The 17,385-nt window shown below is 39.5% G+C and overlaps 1 protein-coding gene across 6 annotated transcripts in view; it reads right to left on the reverse strand.

The window, feature by feature from the left end:
* Positions 1-683: 683 nt before the first annotated feature.
* nfat5b (nuclear factor of activated T cells 5b) overlaps positions 684-17,385 on the reverse strand; it is a 55,430-nt gene continuing 38,728 nt past the window's right edge. For 3 of the 6 annotated variants that reach the window (XM_016521619.1, XM_016521621.1, XM_016521624.1), the window contains 11 exons: positions 12,006-12,564; positions 10,519-10,705; positions 10,139-10,329; positions 9,833-10,005; positions 8,335-8,469; positions 8,200-8,255; positions 7,531-7,663; positions 7,195-7,263; positions 7,001-7,095; positions 5,164-6,892; positions 684-3,110 (listed from right to left, as the gene is read on the reverse strand). In XM_016521619.1, the coding sequence (XP_016377105.1) occupies positions 2,872-3,110; positions 5,164-6,892; positions 7,001-7,095; positions 7,195-7,263; positions 7,531-7,663; positions 8,200-8,255; positions 8,335-8,469; positions 9,833-10,005; positions 10,139-10,329; positions 10,519-10,705; positions 12,006-12,564 (3,566 nt within the window). In that variant the 3' untranslated portion in view covers positions 684-2,871. Of the gene's footprint in view, positions 3,111-5,163; positions 6,893-7,000; positions 7,096-7,194; positions 7,264-7,530; positions 7,664-8,199; positions 8,256-8,334; positions 8,470-9,832; positions 10,006-10,138; positions 10,330-10,518; positions 10,706-12,005; positions 14,925-17,385 lie in introns of those variants that run through there. The other 3 variants (XM_016521623.1, XM_016521620.1, XM_016521622.1) reach the window with 3 other exon arrangements.

Genomic DNA, 17,385 nt, shown 5'->3' on the forward strand with positions numbered 1-17,385 from the left:
GAGCCGGAGCGACTGAGGACCAAGGTGGAGCTGGCAGGAGGAAGGAGCCCAATAGAGCCGGTGGGACTGAGCAACAAGGTGCAGCCGGAGGAGCGGAGCTGGTGGATCGATGGGTGACGGTGGAGGCGAGGGAGCTACACTGAACAAAATTATAAACGCAACGCTTTTGTTTTTGCCCCCATTTTTCATGAGCTGAGATGTACACAAAAGGCCAATTTCTCTCTAATATTGTTCACAAATCTGTTTAAATCTGTGTTAGTGAGCACTTCTCCTTTGCCGAGATAATCCATCCACCTCACAGGTGTGGCATATCAAGATGCTGATTAGACAGCATTATTATTGCACAGGTGTGCCTTAGGCTCACATTTTAGAGTGGCCTTTTATTGTGGCCAGCCTAAGGCAGACCTGTGCAATAATCATGCTGTCTAATCAGCATCTTGATATGCCACACCTGTGAGGTGGATGGATTATCTCGGCAAAGGAGAAGTGCTCACTAACACAGATTTAGACAGATTTGTGAACAATATTTGAGAGAAATAGGCCTTTTGTGTACATAGAAAAAGTCTTAGATGTTTGAGTTCAGCTCATGAAAAATGGTAAATGGCAAAAAAAATAATTTTGTTCAGTGTATATATATATATGTCGTAATTATGCATTTTAATTGAAATCAAGGCATTGATTCTAATTGTGAAAATTCTTGAGACACAAAAATAAATATTTTCTAAAAAGAGTTATGGTGAAAAAGTAAATATTCACATAAATATGGACTATTATGAAAAGCAACAACAATTAGTATTGTACAGAGATGACGATAAATCACAAAAAAACTCTTTTTTCGGTTCCTGTTCACAGTTCTTCCCCATGCAGAGATATACGAGAGCACCCTTCAAGCAAAACTTTTCCAAAAAGAGGATAAAATAGTCTCTACTAAAAAGTAGGCATAAAAATCACCCAAGGTTCTGAGCAAAGAAAATGGTCAAAAATTTGACATTGAATACCATAGCAGGCTCAAATGAGCCATTTTTGTGACATTACAGAGAACAGCTCCCTCATAATGTATATATTTATCCTGAAGCTAACAACAAGACAATCTGCCAACTAACTTCACATCAGCCTAATATTCAAACTAGTTTGGCAGCTTTACATCACGTCTGATGCTAGAACACATACATGAGCTTGACATTACCAGAAATACATAGCTCACATAATGTTTCTCTACATTCAAAACAAACTCACTTCATAACCGAATATACAAACATTGAACCACCTGAGCCACAAAAATGGCCAATTTTTTGAAAAAGCAGATCAAATGTTTAACATGGTCTTCGGTTTTGACATGCCAATGGCTATTTATTGGCTATAAATTTTGAAAATTGATACAAACAAATATTTCTGCTACAAAAGATAAAGGGTAGCTTCCCCAGCATATTCAGCATTTGTATTTACTGTATGCCAGCATGTTCAGAGAACTTGTCGATAATACTGGTTGGACACTCCCTTCTGATTTGCCAATAAAAACAATCGGCCTTGTTCCAGCGTACCAGACACTGGTAAATAAAATAACCCATCACAATGACACAAAATGATATACGCATGAACTATCAATATTTTAGAATCAGTAAAAGAATAAATTGAACAATGACACACTTTTAGAGGTATTATCATAAAATAATGTCACACATACGCATGTATATAGGACACTCAGACATGCAAAACAAAGCAGACACCAAGCAAAATGAGATGGCAAGAAATGACTCGTGTAAACCAAAATCAAACATAAATATCAGAAGCAAATTGTTTTTCAGATTACTGATATCTGCTTTTTTTTAAAGCAGGAATGTACATTTCTAATTGGTAGAATTATACGGGTTAGTCTAAAATAGACTGAATAGACTGAGATGAAGGACACTAGAATTAGTTATACAGTAAACATGTTTTGAGATGTCAATGAGTCAGGAGTAACTAACCACACTGAAAACATATATAAAGTGCTAGAAGGAAAATGCCAAAACACGTTTTTTTTTCACTTAGATATTTTCTTTCCCCATTTGACTGAATAAAATATTTCTCCAAAAGAAAATAGCTTATAGATACTCAAGTGTAATGAGACAGAAAGGTATTAATGTATGTTTACAAAATAAAAATCTCAATTGCAGACTGCTTCTATCGAGCATTCTTGATTATAGTTTACGGCTAAAAATCGGTATCACAAAGTTATCCAAGGCTCACTGAGAAAGTGGAGTGTCTACAAATCATGTTCAGGCATAACTGCAGTCATCCCATGTGTCCTGATCTTCTCAAAATGCTTTCTGTCACTGTAAAAAATAAAGAGATACTCGAGGCAGCGTTTCAGTTCTTCAGACTGCCACACCAGAGAAACCCTCTGGGGAATCTCTAGGTTTCCAGGTGCCTCAAATATCCTACTGTGTACTCAAGCAACTTCAATATATATTTCAAATGCCTCAAAGCCTTTATTTATGATGGGGTTGCTGCGGAACTAATGACGGTCTTTATAGCAGGAACATATGGGTTGCATTTTGTTAGTTCCTCAGAGAAATGCTCCTCTTGAAAAGATGCATTGAGGTTCTCCAGAGGGTTCTGGAGAATTGCAGGTCAAAACTGAAGTTGTAGATCATGGATTGACTTGTGATTCTGACAGATCTTTCAACAGGCGACTCTACTTTCTCAGTGTCAATGTCTAAAGTGAATGACTTACTCTGTCTTGCTATTTCTTTTAAGGGGTCTGAGCAAAATATCTCCATATTCTTGAAATATTCAAAATAGAGGATACACGACTATCCAAGACGTGTGCAAGAAATATCTACAATCACATATGGAATGGAGATTTTGGGCAGCTACACCTTGAAAGCCCTAGTAGGAGTGTGAGATGTTATTGCTTTGCTCCTGTAGGCTCACCAGAAGGTCGTCAATCTTCTCCATGTTCTGAGAGGTTGTCAAAGTGCTCTGCACAGTTCCAGGGTCTGGCATGGACTGCCCAAGTAAAGACTGGATTTGCCCCTCACTCTCTTGCTGACTCTGTCCAGACTGATTGATGGCAATGATCTGATCAGAAAGTGTAGATCCTTGGCTGTTCATCAGCTGACTGCATTCTGCAGGAAAGAAATCGTTAGAATGACTTATGGCTCTGAATTATGAGTCAAACAGGTCTAAAGCAAGTACAGAGCTCGACAATAAGGATCCGGGGCCAGCGTGAAAGATGCTCGGGACAGTTGACGGATTTGTCACTGGTCAGATAAACCCCCACCCCCACTGCTGCATCGCCACTAAAGTTTGTTCACGTGTTTTTAAGCCTTGCTAAAAAATGTAAGCGATTTTAAAGCATTCAAGCAAGAAGCAAAAGACAACTCCATTCAGTACTCACACGCTGTGTTCTGTGTGCACAGCGAGCACACAACGCGCAAGCCTCGAGTTTCTTTCCGCGTCTTCTTGCGCTTGAATGGACAAATACATACAAAAGTATGTCGAAATACCCGTCTTGGCGAGTAACTTTGTAGCTTTAACAATGATTAATCTATATTTAATTTATACGGTGGAGTAGGCTACAGATGCACCGGTCAACTGGCCATTTTTGTTGCATCCAATGCAATCATTTTCTAAAATGACATTTGTGTGAAAATATTACAAAGTCTGTAAACAGCCGTTAACAGAGGCCAGAAATGCTGAAGATGGACGCAAAGAGGAGAAAATACTGTTGCAGGCAGAACAAACTCACAATGCGCGAAATATTGAATTGGGGGTGGGGGTTTATATGAATGTATCGCTGAGGGGAACAGGCTGTTTTCAGGAAAGTTTAGATGCTATTTTCTTTTCATCTCGTCTCTGTATAATGCATATTACTGTAGTGTTGCTTTGTTTACAGCGGTAACCAAGGAAACGCTGTATCGCTGCTGTTCCATAAGCGCCACCTGCTGTCAGAGAGTGAAGACAGACCATTCTGTTTCTGCTTTAATTTTTTAAATTACACAATCAAATTAAAGGGGTCATATGATGCTTTTTTAAAGATCATTATTTTGTGTATTTGGTGTAACAGAATATGTTGACATGCTTTAATGTTCAAAAAACACATTATTTTTCAAATACTGTACATTATTGTAGGTCCTCTATGCCCCGCCTCTCTCAAACGCTTCGTTTTCTACAAAGTCCCTCCTTCTGACAAGCGCAGTCTGCTCTGATTGGCCAGCTGACCCAGTGCATTGTGATTGGCCGAACACCGCAAGCACTCGTCGGAAATGTAACGCCCCTTACCATAATCGCGAGCTTCAGCTTTCAAAATAAATGTAAAGACAGTAAATAATGTCATTAGTTTTACCATCAGTTCAAGCCCGAAAGGGGAACAGACACAGTAATGATGCAGTACACAAGCCGCGGTTAAGTCTCTCTCTCTCTCTCACACACACACACGCGCGTGCGCGCGCACACACACACACACACCTTTAAATCAAAAACTTCTCATGCTAAATGTGTGTAGCATCTCTTTTTTTTTTTGATCAATCAATCAAGTGGTTGCCTCTAATTTCAAATGGACTGTAATAGTGCTAATAAACCTTTTGTTCAGGTACTCACATTTTCATTCTTTCTTGTCTCTTGCATAAAAAAATTAAATAAATGTTAAAAAAAAAATCAATCAGGCAATTTGCTTGTAAAAAAGAATAGGCAATCAGAATTGGCCATGAAAAATCAAGATCGGTGCATCACTGAGTGAAGAATATGCAATGTTATTTTACACGTGATTATTCAATATCTGTAGCTAAACACCTACAAACATAAAAAACTAAATTTCATTTGTAACTTTTTTCTATATATTTAATTGTGCTATTGCTTGTAATTTGTTAATTTGTTCTTATTTACTGACTGTTCAATTGTCTTTAATAATGTTTGAACTTTATATTTGTTAGGCTAGTAGTTTTTGCTGTGGTATCAAAATTGGAATCGAAAATTGTCAAACTGAATTGGTATCTAAAATGTTGGTGTCGTATAAGCTTATTTATTAGAATAAAACATAACATGGGTCAAAAACAACGATAACAACTATTTTATTTTTTGTGGCAGGGCAAGTAAAAACATGAACCACTGGCCCGACCGGGTGAGTAGAAAAAATCCTTAGCGTTGAGCCCTGAAGTATGTTAAAGAATATTGACTAACCGTTCTGAATCTCAAAGAGGAATAGGTCTGGCTGCTGATTCTGGTTGGGCTGATTGAGACTTCCACTCACTGTGGTCTGAAAGAGTTGACCAGGCTGTTGTACTGGAGAGGAAGTGCTAGTCTGAATTCGGCTTACATCACTCTGTTGTGCAAAAAGGGGTTCTTGAGAAGCCATTCCCCCTTGAATGCTGGACTGGGCCATGAAGAGGTTTACAGACTGTGAAGGGGCTGTACCAGAACTTGGTGCCAACTGCATTGGTTGCTGGTCTTGGAAAATGGGCTTATTCGAGGAGGGGCTGACCACCATAGTAGTCTGATCCTGAAATGTCATGGGTTCAGACGACTCCTGCTGCCTGACCGTAACCATGCCGGCCTGAGAGAAGGGAAGGGAAGTGTTCTGTTGTTCTGGAGAAGCTAGGCTGCTGTTGTTCATCGATCCTATCTGGACTTGGCCACCAAATAACAGATTGGAGGTTTGCTCTTGTGTCACTGGAGAATTTAAGGAACCGAGGAGTAGGCCAGCCTGCTGCTGCTGACCATGGGGGAGTTTGCTTGGTGACTGGGAGATGCTCTGGAACATGGAGCCAGGTTGTGCACGCTGTGGTGACAGTTGGGGTGGAGTCTGAAATACAGATGGTGCCTCGAGAGAAGATGTCTGCATAGAAGTGAGAAAGGCTAGTTGCTGTGGCTGGCCGGCGTTAACAGCAAGTTGACCTGGTATGGCATTTTGGGAAAGAAACATACTGGTTGCAGAGGGCTGAGCTTCCGCAGACATGTTGGACCCACCGAGAACCGTCAGATTGCTTTGGAAAAGGGAAGCTTGGACCTGATCCTGATTGGGTGAGGTCTTCTGTGAGTGGAAAAGAGCCTCCTGTGGGCTTTGGGCTTCGGTCATGGCCGTAGGGTTGTGAAACAGGGAAGGCGAGGAATGACTGGGTTGCTGCTGAAGAAAGCCAGTTGCTTGTTGAAACAAGGATGCTTGTTGCTGCTGCTGTTGTTGTGATGGGGTTTGCTGGAAGAGGGAGCTTCCATTCTGAACCATACCTTGGGAAGAGCTCTGCTGCTCTGAAGTACAATGGATTTGAACCTGGGGCTGAAAGAGCTGATGTTGAAGGTTCTCCAGAGCTTGCTGTTGCTGGTGTTGCTGCTGCTGCAACTGGATTTGCTGCTCTTGTTGCTGGATGTGCTGCTGCTGATGCTGGATTTGCTGTTGTTGCTGCTGGATTTGCTGCTGCTGTTGTTGAATTTGCTGATGCTGCTGTTGAAGTTGATGGTGTCTTTGTTTTGACAGTGAATTCTCACTCTGGAGATGGATGTTGCAGAACCCCTTCGCTTGCAACTGCCGCACGGCCTGCTCCAGTTGTGCCACCTCATCTGGAGGTAGAAGTGAGAGCTGCTGCTGTGAGTTCTCATCAATCTGGGAGAGCCCCACCACTGAACTGCCGCTGTTGCCTGTCCTCTCCTGTCCAAGACTCTCTCTGTGTTCCAAGAGGAATGGCTGAACTCCTTGCTGAAGAAGAGATTTATTAGGCACATGGAAAGAGCCACTGGGTGCAAGATTCTGTTCCTGGATGGTGCTGAATGGTTCTTTGTTGGAAAAGACAGAATTCTGAGATTGATCCTGTTCTCTTGTTTGGTGTATCAGCGGACTGGAAAATTTGCAGTTATTGGTGGAGATCTCAGCACTCATATCTAAGGCTTGCTGGGCGGAATTGATGACTTCAGAGGTCTGATGGGTTACAAACAGGATAGACATAGGCATTTATCAAAATATACGGAAATGGTTCATGCAGTACTGCTTTATTGTGGTGGTATCTGTCTTGTGATTTGTACAAACCTTGAAGGCCGAGGGGTTACTGGAGACCTCCATTGGAGTGGCCTCTTCTCGTTTAACAAGAGGCAAAACCGGCGTCATCAAAGCAGTATCGATTACTATATGAAACAAAAGACAGAGGGCCAGTGACACTTACATAACCCTGGCTGTCATTGAGCAATATTCTGTAATGCTAATAGGCACAGATGTTTGCTCACCTTTCATTTGTTCAAAACAACAAGGTGTCACTGGAGGCAAGACTTCCTTTTTCACAGAAGAATCGACAACTGTAAAAAAAGCATGTTTCTAGATCAGTGATATTTATGAATGGTTCCCAATTCTGTTCCTTGAGGCACACCCACTGTACATTTTCAAACTCTTCCAAAAGAAACACACCCAATTCAACTCATCATTAGTAGAGACTCCAAGTCCTCATATGGATAGGTTCGATAAGGGAGACACCCAAAGTGAGCCTCCAAGAACGGGGTTGGGAAACACTTTTTGGCAAATCTGTTGTGTTTAAGACTCATGCTTACGGTGGAGATTAAACTGACCTGGCTCTGGAGTGTATGTAAATGGTTGAATATCATGGGATCGTCCAGCATTCGTAACAACATAGATACCAACAGATACAGGAGATGTGATAGCTGGATTTTGATATGGAGGGACTTTGACAATAAGGTGATTCTAAAAGGGGAGAAAGTCAAAGATTAAAAAATTGCAGTTTATTTATGTACTTATTACAGTTAAATCTGACTATTTTTCTCATCATAACATCAATAATGAGCAGCAATTACAAGTGCCTGGTATATATACAATTTAATGGTTTGTGTACTTTATGGGACTTCAAAGGAGAATATCAGACATTTTGATAAAATTCACTCAAATTACCTGTAAATCAAATGAGATGTCAGACCGTGCATTTAGTCATCTATTTTTTTGCAATTTTTTCATACATTTGTGTACATTTTGGACCCTTTGCGTAAGTATAATAGAGCTAGCTGTAGAAGCACCCAATATATTTACAAAAAACACTGAAAATGACCAAGATCACTGATGACATTTTAGGGCAAGTCACTGCAAAAACAGATATATTCAAAACACTTGTCAGGCAACAATTGGGGACACCAGTGTCTGTGACATGTGCAAAGCTGTCTCTATTTTTGCCATGCTTGATCAGCCCACACAGTCAAATAATAGACACAGCAGACGCTATGGCTTACCTGATGGAAAAACTCCATGTCAATGTCAGCCTCTGCCTTCCAGGACTTGTCATCTGCTACAGTCAAAGAGGCAGAGGTTAAAGAGGAAAAGTCTGCATAGAAAATGACATGATACTTTTTAACATGTAAAGATACCTGAAGCATTCTCCTGAAATATGACCTTGGTTCCTTTGAGAAAGTTTTTTCCAATAATAAAGACTTCACTCCCCCCGTTAACCGAACAGCTGTGCAAACTCTTCTTGAGAATCTCAGGTACACCTGCAGGCTGGGCTATAAAAGCAGAATCAATCGGAGAAAGAGAGAAAGCGACCATTAGGTTACACAGTCAGGTAACAGTCAGGTTACACAGTCATGTTTCTGTGCAGCAGACCATGACTAAATATTTAGTTTCCGCACATCTGACATTATATCTGGGCCATATAGCAACAAAGCCATATAGCCAAATCAGCTTGTGACTAGTGAAAAACCTGGTTACTTTTGCTTTGAAGCCACAGAAGGAAACCATGAAGGAACACAGGCATTATGCTGTTAATGCATAGCCAGAAGTGCTCAGAAGTGGATCCTCTGCAGTGAATGGGTGCCGTCAGTATGAGAGCCCAAAAAGCTAAAAACATCACAATAATCCACAAGAAATCCACTCAACTCCAGTCTATAAATTAATGTATTGTGAAGTGAAAAGCTGCATGTTTGTAAGAAACAAATCAATCATTATGACATTTTTTTTTATTTAAACCATCATTTTGGGCCAAAATATGAGTCCATAATCCATAATAAAGCTTCTTCCAGTGAAAACATCAAACCCCTGTTGTCCTCTGACATCAAAATCCACCAATATATTGGTTTAGAACTGTTTTCACTTGCAAACAATGATTGATCTGTGCATATTTCTCTCCTGATTGAGGCGAAACAACTTATATTATGGCAATATTATGAATAGAGGACTCATATTTTGGCAGGAAGCAACGGTTTGAAGCTAAAAATGTCTTGATGGATTTCTTTCTGACAAACACGCAGCTTTTCACTTCACAAGATGTTAATTGATGGACTGGAGTGGTGTGGATTGCTTGTGGATTATGGTGATCAGCTGTTTGGACTCTCATTCTGACGGCACCCATTCACTGCAGAGGATCCATTGGTGAGCGAGTGATGTAATGCTACATTTCTCCAAATCTGTTCAGATAAAGAAACAAACTCATCTACATCTTGGATGGCCTGAGGGTGAGTACATTTTCAGCAAATGTTCATTTTTGGATAAACTAATCCTTTAAAATCCCAAGTTTTCTGTCCTTATTAACACAATCAACATAATTTCCTGTATAATCAGCAGAATGCTACAGATGGTGTCAGCGGAACTTAAATTACAATCAACCTGAAATACTCCTCTACTTGCTGGTGACACAGAAATTCAATTTCAAAACAAAGTAGTGCAATTCATCACAGCCCTAGTAGCTCTCTTCAGTAGGCACCTGATGCTCTGCCTTGGATTCATTCTTCTTTCTTTTTTTTGGCTCTATGGCCTTAATAATATAAACATTCATTATCCCCTCCTCTAATCCCTACCTCTCCTATGTGATGAGAGCACCAGCTGGGCTCGCCAGCAGGGAGATGCTATGAATAACCCAAAGCCACTCACTGCACAGTATGGGAGACGACGAGGTCTGTAATGTGTGCACAGAGCCATCCGGGCGAGGGATGTTGACTCGAAACACCAGTCTGGCGCGGGTACTTTTCTTCTTAGATCCAGCCACCCCAATACGGGCCTCCACATCGGCATTCCTGAGCTTCAGGATCCCCACACAGTCTACACTGTAGAGATACCCGAATGTCAGCTGGTCATTGTCAACATCAACTCTTCCAACAACATTTGATCACTACAGCCTCTGAAAATAAAGATTGAATGTCTGACGCAGTTCTACAAAGTTGACATGCTATTACATACGCCAGAGTCATATTGCTGCTGGGATCCAGAGGCACTTCGATGACAGTGGTGCCTTCGATGTCCACTTCCCTACAGGCAGTTGTGTTACGGCCTGTAACTCTGCAAGCCTGGTAGAAGCCATGGGGCTTCACACGTCCAGCATCATTGCCCACAAAAATCTGTAAGACCACTGACTCCTTCACACCCTCAAGCTGCGAGGATCAAGAAACTTGCGGTTAACGGAGTAACATGCATCCTTTTATCAATAGTGAGAGCCATAAGACTTGTCTAAAAATGGCAGTTTTTTCTCCACATTGAAAGGTTTCACACAAAGAAATGTATAGTACTCTTCGAAAACCTGCTGTAGGTTCTTTTGGTTTAAATAACTCTGTGTGACCCACCTTGACAGTAGGGAAACCCTGCTGTGTTCGGTCTTTCACAGACCCACGGCTGCCTTCAGTCAGGTAACGCGCTCTATGCTGAGTCTCAGGCTGCACCACAATCTTCAGTTCTTTCCCTTCACTTTTCTGAGGATACTGACAAGACAGTATCCCACCTTTGAGACCAGATGCTTGTGGTCCATCCGAGCTATGAAACAAAGATGGTGAACATCACTTGAAAGCTATTTTAATTGCGGTTTATGAACATTTATTCAGAAATAAAAATTCGGTCACCATTTACTCGCTCTCACGTCATTCCAAGACCTGTTTGACTTGAGGCTAGATTATACTACATTACTTTTTGCCTAGATTTTGCGCCGATTAGTTACAGAAGATGTTAGTTACCCCGAAAGTCAGAACCAGATTGTGGATTTTCAGCAGTCAGAGTTGAGAGATTTTTACAGAAAATTCCAGTTAATCCAGTCAGAGCACCTCAAACATCTGATATTTTGAGCCGAATTTTAGGTCCTGACAAAGTTTCTGCATGAGTTTTTACCGTTTAGGAACGATTTGAATGTCTGCTAGTGTGTGATCCTCAGTAGTGTATAATTTAGTGTATGATGCCCAGTTTTTCTCTGTAACCATTTACAAAGTTGCCAAAGGTATACGATGCTCTTCTGATTTTAAAAGTCATGTCATATATTCCAGTCTTTACTTTCTTTAGTGGAACATAAAATGAAAACTTGCTCGTCAGCCTGTGGTCGCCATCCCTGCTAGCACACATACGTCTCAGAAACATCTATTTGATGTGTGTGTTTGCTCATCTGCAATACGTCTCTAAGACATTTCCTGTCAGATGCTAAATAGACATTTAGAAAAAGTATTTAGGATATTTGTGATTTAGAATGTATGTATGTATATTTCATTTTCTAGAAAAGAGCTGCGTGAACCCAGCTAACAGGGAACATTTTTTGTAAACATTTTTTTTTAACATTAATGGAACATTAAGAAATTACATTTTCATAACTTATTGGGAACGCTAACACATTCTTTCAGTAACGCTAATGGAACGTTCATTCAATTATTATCTAGTCTTTAATAATGCTCTCAAAACGTTAGCAGAAAACTATCATTTAAACATTGTTTATGGAACTCTTTTTTTTTTTTTTGGAATTATTTTAGTCGGACGTTGGTTCAGAGAGCTTTTAAATGTAACATTCCTGTAATGTTTGTAAAATTATATAATGGAACATTCCCTTAATGTTGTCTCTAACATTCACATAACCGAGAAATTTCTTTTTTTTTTTTTTTTTTGTATATAAGTTGTTATAATGCGGCCTGATGGCTTCAACAAATGAATGTTCGATCATAGAACACTTATTAGCTGGGAACACCTTTAATTGGATACAGTATTTTGGTTCCTTCACACCAATCTCCAACAAAGAAGCACCAAAGTTTTTATGAATGCTACAAGGCCCAACATGTACAATGGTAACAAATAAGCTCACCTTGCTTTGGAACAGGTCTTGCTGTCTGGGCCAAGCTGCGAGAGCACAAAGTGTGGACCTTTGGCACTATCTGCATCAAAGACATCCATACTGGCTTCTTCAGCAGGGACCGGCTTTGGCCCGGGCTTCTGTCGCGGGGTGCACTTACGGGCCTTGCGGGGCACTTCAGTGTTGTCATTGTAGGAGCTGGAGCTCACAATGCTGAAGTTGGACACTGAGTTTTCCATCCAGATGCTGTTACTCTGCTCCGAGTCGAGAAGCAGCTCATCCTGGCAGGATATGTTACTCTCATCGAACAGGTCCTCTGGTGGAGGCGAGATGTTGAGGACAGGCCGTTTGGAGGGTGTCATCTGGTGTTGCTGCTGGGTCTGCTGGCCACCTTTTTCTCGGCTGGAATGCTTGTTTTCCGCAGCCAGAACCTCGGCTTTTCTTCGACTGCTAACATCTCCCGGCGTGCCGCTTTCATGCGCGGCGATCCGCTCTGAAGCTGAGGTGGAAGAGGTGGGAAAAGCACTGCGAGGACTTCCCATGCTCATAGCAGAAGAGGCAGACGAGGCATCTGTAGTGTGTACAATCAGAATCAGTGAATAAAGGCATAGACAAGGTATCATCATGAGCCAACAGTCCCAGTCAAGTCAAGACATTTCTCATGATTGCTTTTTATCTTTTCTTTCCAATAGTTGCTGTTTTTAATCTTTCACAGAGCATTATCTATCATTAGGGCAAATGTCAAAAAAGCAGTTGAAATGCTGTGGAAATAAATCAGCAAACAACGGGAGCAAAATGATCATGCTGAATAACATCTGTGAAAAAAGAAAAACAAGCATTTCATGTAGAGTTACTGCAGAGCGGGGTATGACATCACTCTCCAAGACATTACACACAGCCATAATATCCTCTCATGTCTTGGGTTTTATTTAAGCAAATCTACTGTAAACGAGCTCTTGCATATGACCCTCAAAAACTGTTACATGGCATACGTTTCAATATTTATTCCAGTTGAGGGTCTACATCTCTCATCCAGATGTGTCAAATGATGCAAGCAAATTCTTATACAAATTTGCACAAATTTTGATGGGAGTGAGCATAGCCACAGAAACAACATAAACCAGTGTCTGACCTATGAAGCAGAAAACTGCAGAGCATTTTGTATGCAGACACTCCCTGCTTCAGAGAGAAATTCCTGGAATGAAAATGAGACAACCAATGAGTAATAAAAGCTGACCATTAAAATATATTAAAATTAAGAAGGCTTTGTTCAATTGTACTTGTTTGTTTTTGGTGCATCTAATGGCATTCTGTATTCATTTGCCTTGAAAATCCAGCTACACACCATCCACACCTCATTTAAACAAAGGGAGGAGGTAAAGCATTCCTATACGGTAGATTTAAAGAAAGTACATAAAGCCTGCCTGTGGGATAATGTATGAGACCTTTTCAAAATTTTTGTTTGTTTTGCATATTTGAGAATTAAAATAAATTGAAAAACAGTTTATTGAAAAGATAGTTCACCTCCCAAAAAAGCATATGTCGCTCAAAACCCATATAAGACTTGAGTTTGTCTTCAAAACACTTTTTTTTATATATATATTCTCTCAAAAGTTTTGTCCATCGATTGAAACGCTTCAAAAAGTTAATGGCATCGTAAAAATAATCCATATGAACTGAGTGGTTTAATCCAATCCAATGAGGTCCAATCCAACTGTTCCTCTGTGTCAAGCAAGCACGTTTACCATATTTAATGAGCTATGTGTATGTGAACTGATCAATTTTTATAAGTGAATAAAAGGATAAACCTGTCATAAAGCGGCCATGTTTCATCCAAAGACTTGGATTAAGCCACTTGATTCATACCTATACAATCTCTTTATGAACTTTTTGTTTCGGTTGTGTGGACTTTCAATGAACGGACAAAAAGATGGGCAAATATCTTTAAAAACGGTGTTTCGAACATAAATGAAAATCTTATGGATTTGGAATGAAATGAAGGTGAGTAAATGATGACAGAATTTTAATTTTTGGGCGAACTATCCCTTTTACAGTGAACATATACAGCGACAATTCTTTAACATCAAATCTGTTCTAGTGTATGACAATGAGCTTGGATGAAATCAGTCGAAGTGCTTTGGGGCCAAGCACCAAAAGGATCTGATGTACAATGATATTAAAATTAAAAAATATATATATTTTGATTACTCGGAAGATCATCTTTAATAAGGGCTGGATTGGAATTTTAGTATTGTAGAACTAGCGAAAAAAAAGGTGATCACTAGGTGGCGTTGTCCCGAAACAACTCAGAGCTCCTCGAAACTTTACTTTAGAAAAGATTGTGCAATATTTTACAACAAAATTGGCAAGGCAATATGCCCGGCTGTGGAAAAACTGGTATTGTTAGATTTTACATCTTTACTTTAGGAAAGGTTGTGCAATATTTTATAATAAAATTGGCAAGGCAATATGACTGACCATGGGAAAACTGGTATAGGATTTACTAGGATTTGAAGGAGTAGCAAAAAAGGTGATCACAGATGGAACTGTCCTAAAACAACTCAGAGATCCTCACAACATAGTGCCGATGGTGCTTATCAAGTATCTCCTGATGCAAGAAAGTGCTGAAAAGATTCTACAATATTTTACAAAAACAATTGGCAAGAAAATATGGCCAACCATAGAAAAACTGTTATTGTTAGATTCCTCATTTTTACTTTTTCACACTAAATTGTTGAAAATCTTTTTTTTTTAAGTAGGTGGTGCTGTCACCAAACCTTTTAAATACTTTCAGAACACAGTGCTAAAGAACTAAAAAGTCTTAACATGCCAAAAAATTGTCCGAAACCTTCCGCTAAGTCATCCTAAGACTCAGATGTATAGGAAGAATCACCCCCCTTTAAAATAATCACATTTTGTTGCTTTGCAGTCTGAAATGAAGACAGTTTTTGTTTTATCCAGCTGTATTTAATCAGTGCAAATTATAACATCCAAGTGAAAGATGTAACACCAACATGTCAGAAAAATAAAAAAAAACAGAATCACTGAGTTGGAAAAAGAATCACCCCCTTGTGTCAGTATTTTGTTGAACCACCTTTTGCTTTAATTACAGACTTTAGTCTGTTGGAATATGTCTCCAATAACTTTGCACATCTAGACTTTGCAATATTTGCCCACTCCTCTTTGCAGAACTGCTTAAGTTCAGTTAAATTTAATGGTGAGCGTTTGTGGACTGCAGTCTTCAAGTCATTCCACAGATTTTCAGATTTTAGGCCATGCAAGGACATTCAGCTTTTTCTCCTTCAGTCACTGTGTGCTCAGTTTTGCTGTGTGCTTTGGGTAAACCTTCTTCCCATTGACAACTTTCTGGCAGAGGGCAGCAGATTTTCCTCAAGAATTTGATGGTATTTTGTCCCATCCATTATTCCTTCTATCCTGACAAGTGCTCCAGTCCCTGCTGCAGAGAAACACCCCCATAACAGGATATTACCACCTCCATGCTTTACTATAGGAATGCTGTTATTTGGATGGTGAGCTGTACTGGGTTTCCACCAGACATATCGATTGATGTTGAGGCCAAATAATTCCATTTTATTCTCATCTGCCTCAGAATCTTAAGGTGTGTTTTGGCAAAGCTCAGTCGTGACTGCACGTGGCCTTCCTTGAGGAGTGTTTTTTCTTGCAACCCTCCCATACAAGCCGAGGGGGTGATCCTTTTTCCAACTCAGTGATTCTGTTTTTTATTTTTTTATGATATGTTGGTGTTATATCTTTCACTTGGATGTTATAAGTTGCACTGAGTAAATACAGCTGGATAAAACAAAAACTGTGTCCGTCTTCATTTCAGACTGCAAAGCAACAAATGTGATTATTTTAAAGGGGGGTGATTCTTTTCTATACCCACTGTACTTATCTACCTGTGGTGCTTGGCCCCTTGATAATATTCTTTGTTTGAAAAAAAAAGCCTATGAACCTACACAATATGAAAGACTAATTTGAATGAGATATTGAGTCCACTGAATGACAATAACAATGGGCTGAGCTTGACGGCCCTCCTTATAAAACAAACTCAAATTCTGAATGCTGCTAATTCTGAATTCTGCCTTGTAATCATATACATAAAACGTTGATTTGTGGGTCACTCATACCTCTAAAAATTGCACAAAGAGAACATTACATAAAAACATCATCAGTCTGATGACAGCGCTGTTTACATTGGATGACTGTAGGCTAATCTGGCCACATTCTAGTCCTCCCCGGTCCAGTCTTCCCATTCCAAATGCTCAAATATGTGGAAATAATGCCCTGTTGCAACAACCAGCATTATACTAACATTGTTTCGCAACTTCTTTAATTCTGTGGAGAAAGGATCATGAATAAAAACATTCTGAAAGAAATTCAGGAGAAAACGTCATTGCTGCATCCTTCAAATTACGATGTTAATCAGGTGCTTAAAAGGCATCCAAATGGAATTTCTTTGAAAATAAAATAGTCAAAGGTGAACAACAATGCTTAAAAAAATAAATACATAAAAATATATTTAAAAAAATAATAATTACAAAAATTCTGAACAAATGTCATAGTCAACCACAAATCAAAACCATGAAAAACTATTTTTCTTAGAAGTACAGTGTAGTTTTGAACATCCTTCCTCGTTCAGGTGGAATACATTAATACATCTACAGCACAAATACAGCAAAGATGGGCATGTTTTAAGACAGCAATCCGATTAAAAGACAATTAATCCTCAGTAATATTATCAATTTAACTGCACTGACACTATTGGATGAGAACAACACTGGATAATGACACTATTATCTTCTGTAGAACTGCTTACTGCTGAATGAAACGCGTTTCATAATTGATGAATTTTGCAAAAGTAACACTGTAATTTTCCTGTCCATTAATGTGAAGCTGCTTTAAATCTGTATAGTATAAAGCATTATATAATCTGACTTGACTTCCCATCCTTTTACCATCCTCACCATTTACCATGAAACCATGATGGCTCATATGCAAATCATAATGGTAGCGGATGCATGCACAATTGTTCAGTTTCTACACTATACAGCTAGAATAAATACAAGACTTGAATAGACAGAATGGATTCATATAACAACAACGATTCAACAGCAACCATGACAAAACCTGGTTAACATCCAGCGATAACCATAATACTCTCTCATGAATCAGAGGGAATGATTTGCATCCACTTTCAGCATTTATCCCAACACATGAAACTGATAAGCTTTATTTATGCTTTCCTTGCTATTTATGCCTCATGTATTTGTATATGTGTATCATGTATATGCCACTTTCAGCAACACATGAAACTGATAAGCTTTATTTATGCTTTCCTTGCTATTTATGCCTCATGTATTTCATGTATTTG

This window comes from Sinocyclocheilus rhinocerous, unplaced genomic scaffold (assembly GCF_001515625.1).
Source record: "Sinocyclocheilus rhinocerous isolate Xijiao unplaced genomic scaffold, SAMN03320098_v1.1 scaffold539, whole genome shotgun sequence".
Lineage (NCBI taxonomy): Eukaryota > Metazoa > Chordata > Actinopteri > Cypriniformes > Cyprinidae > Sinocyclocheilus > Sinocyclocheilus rhinocerous.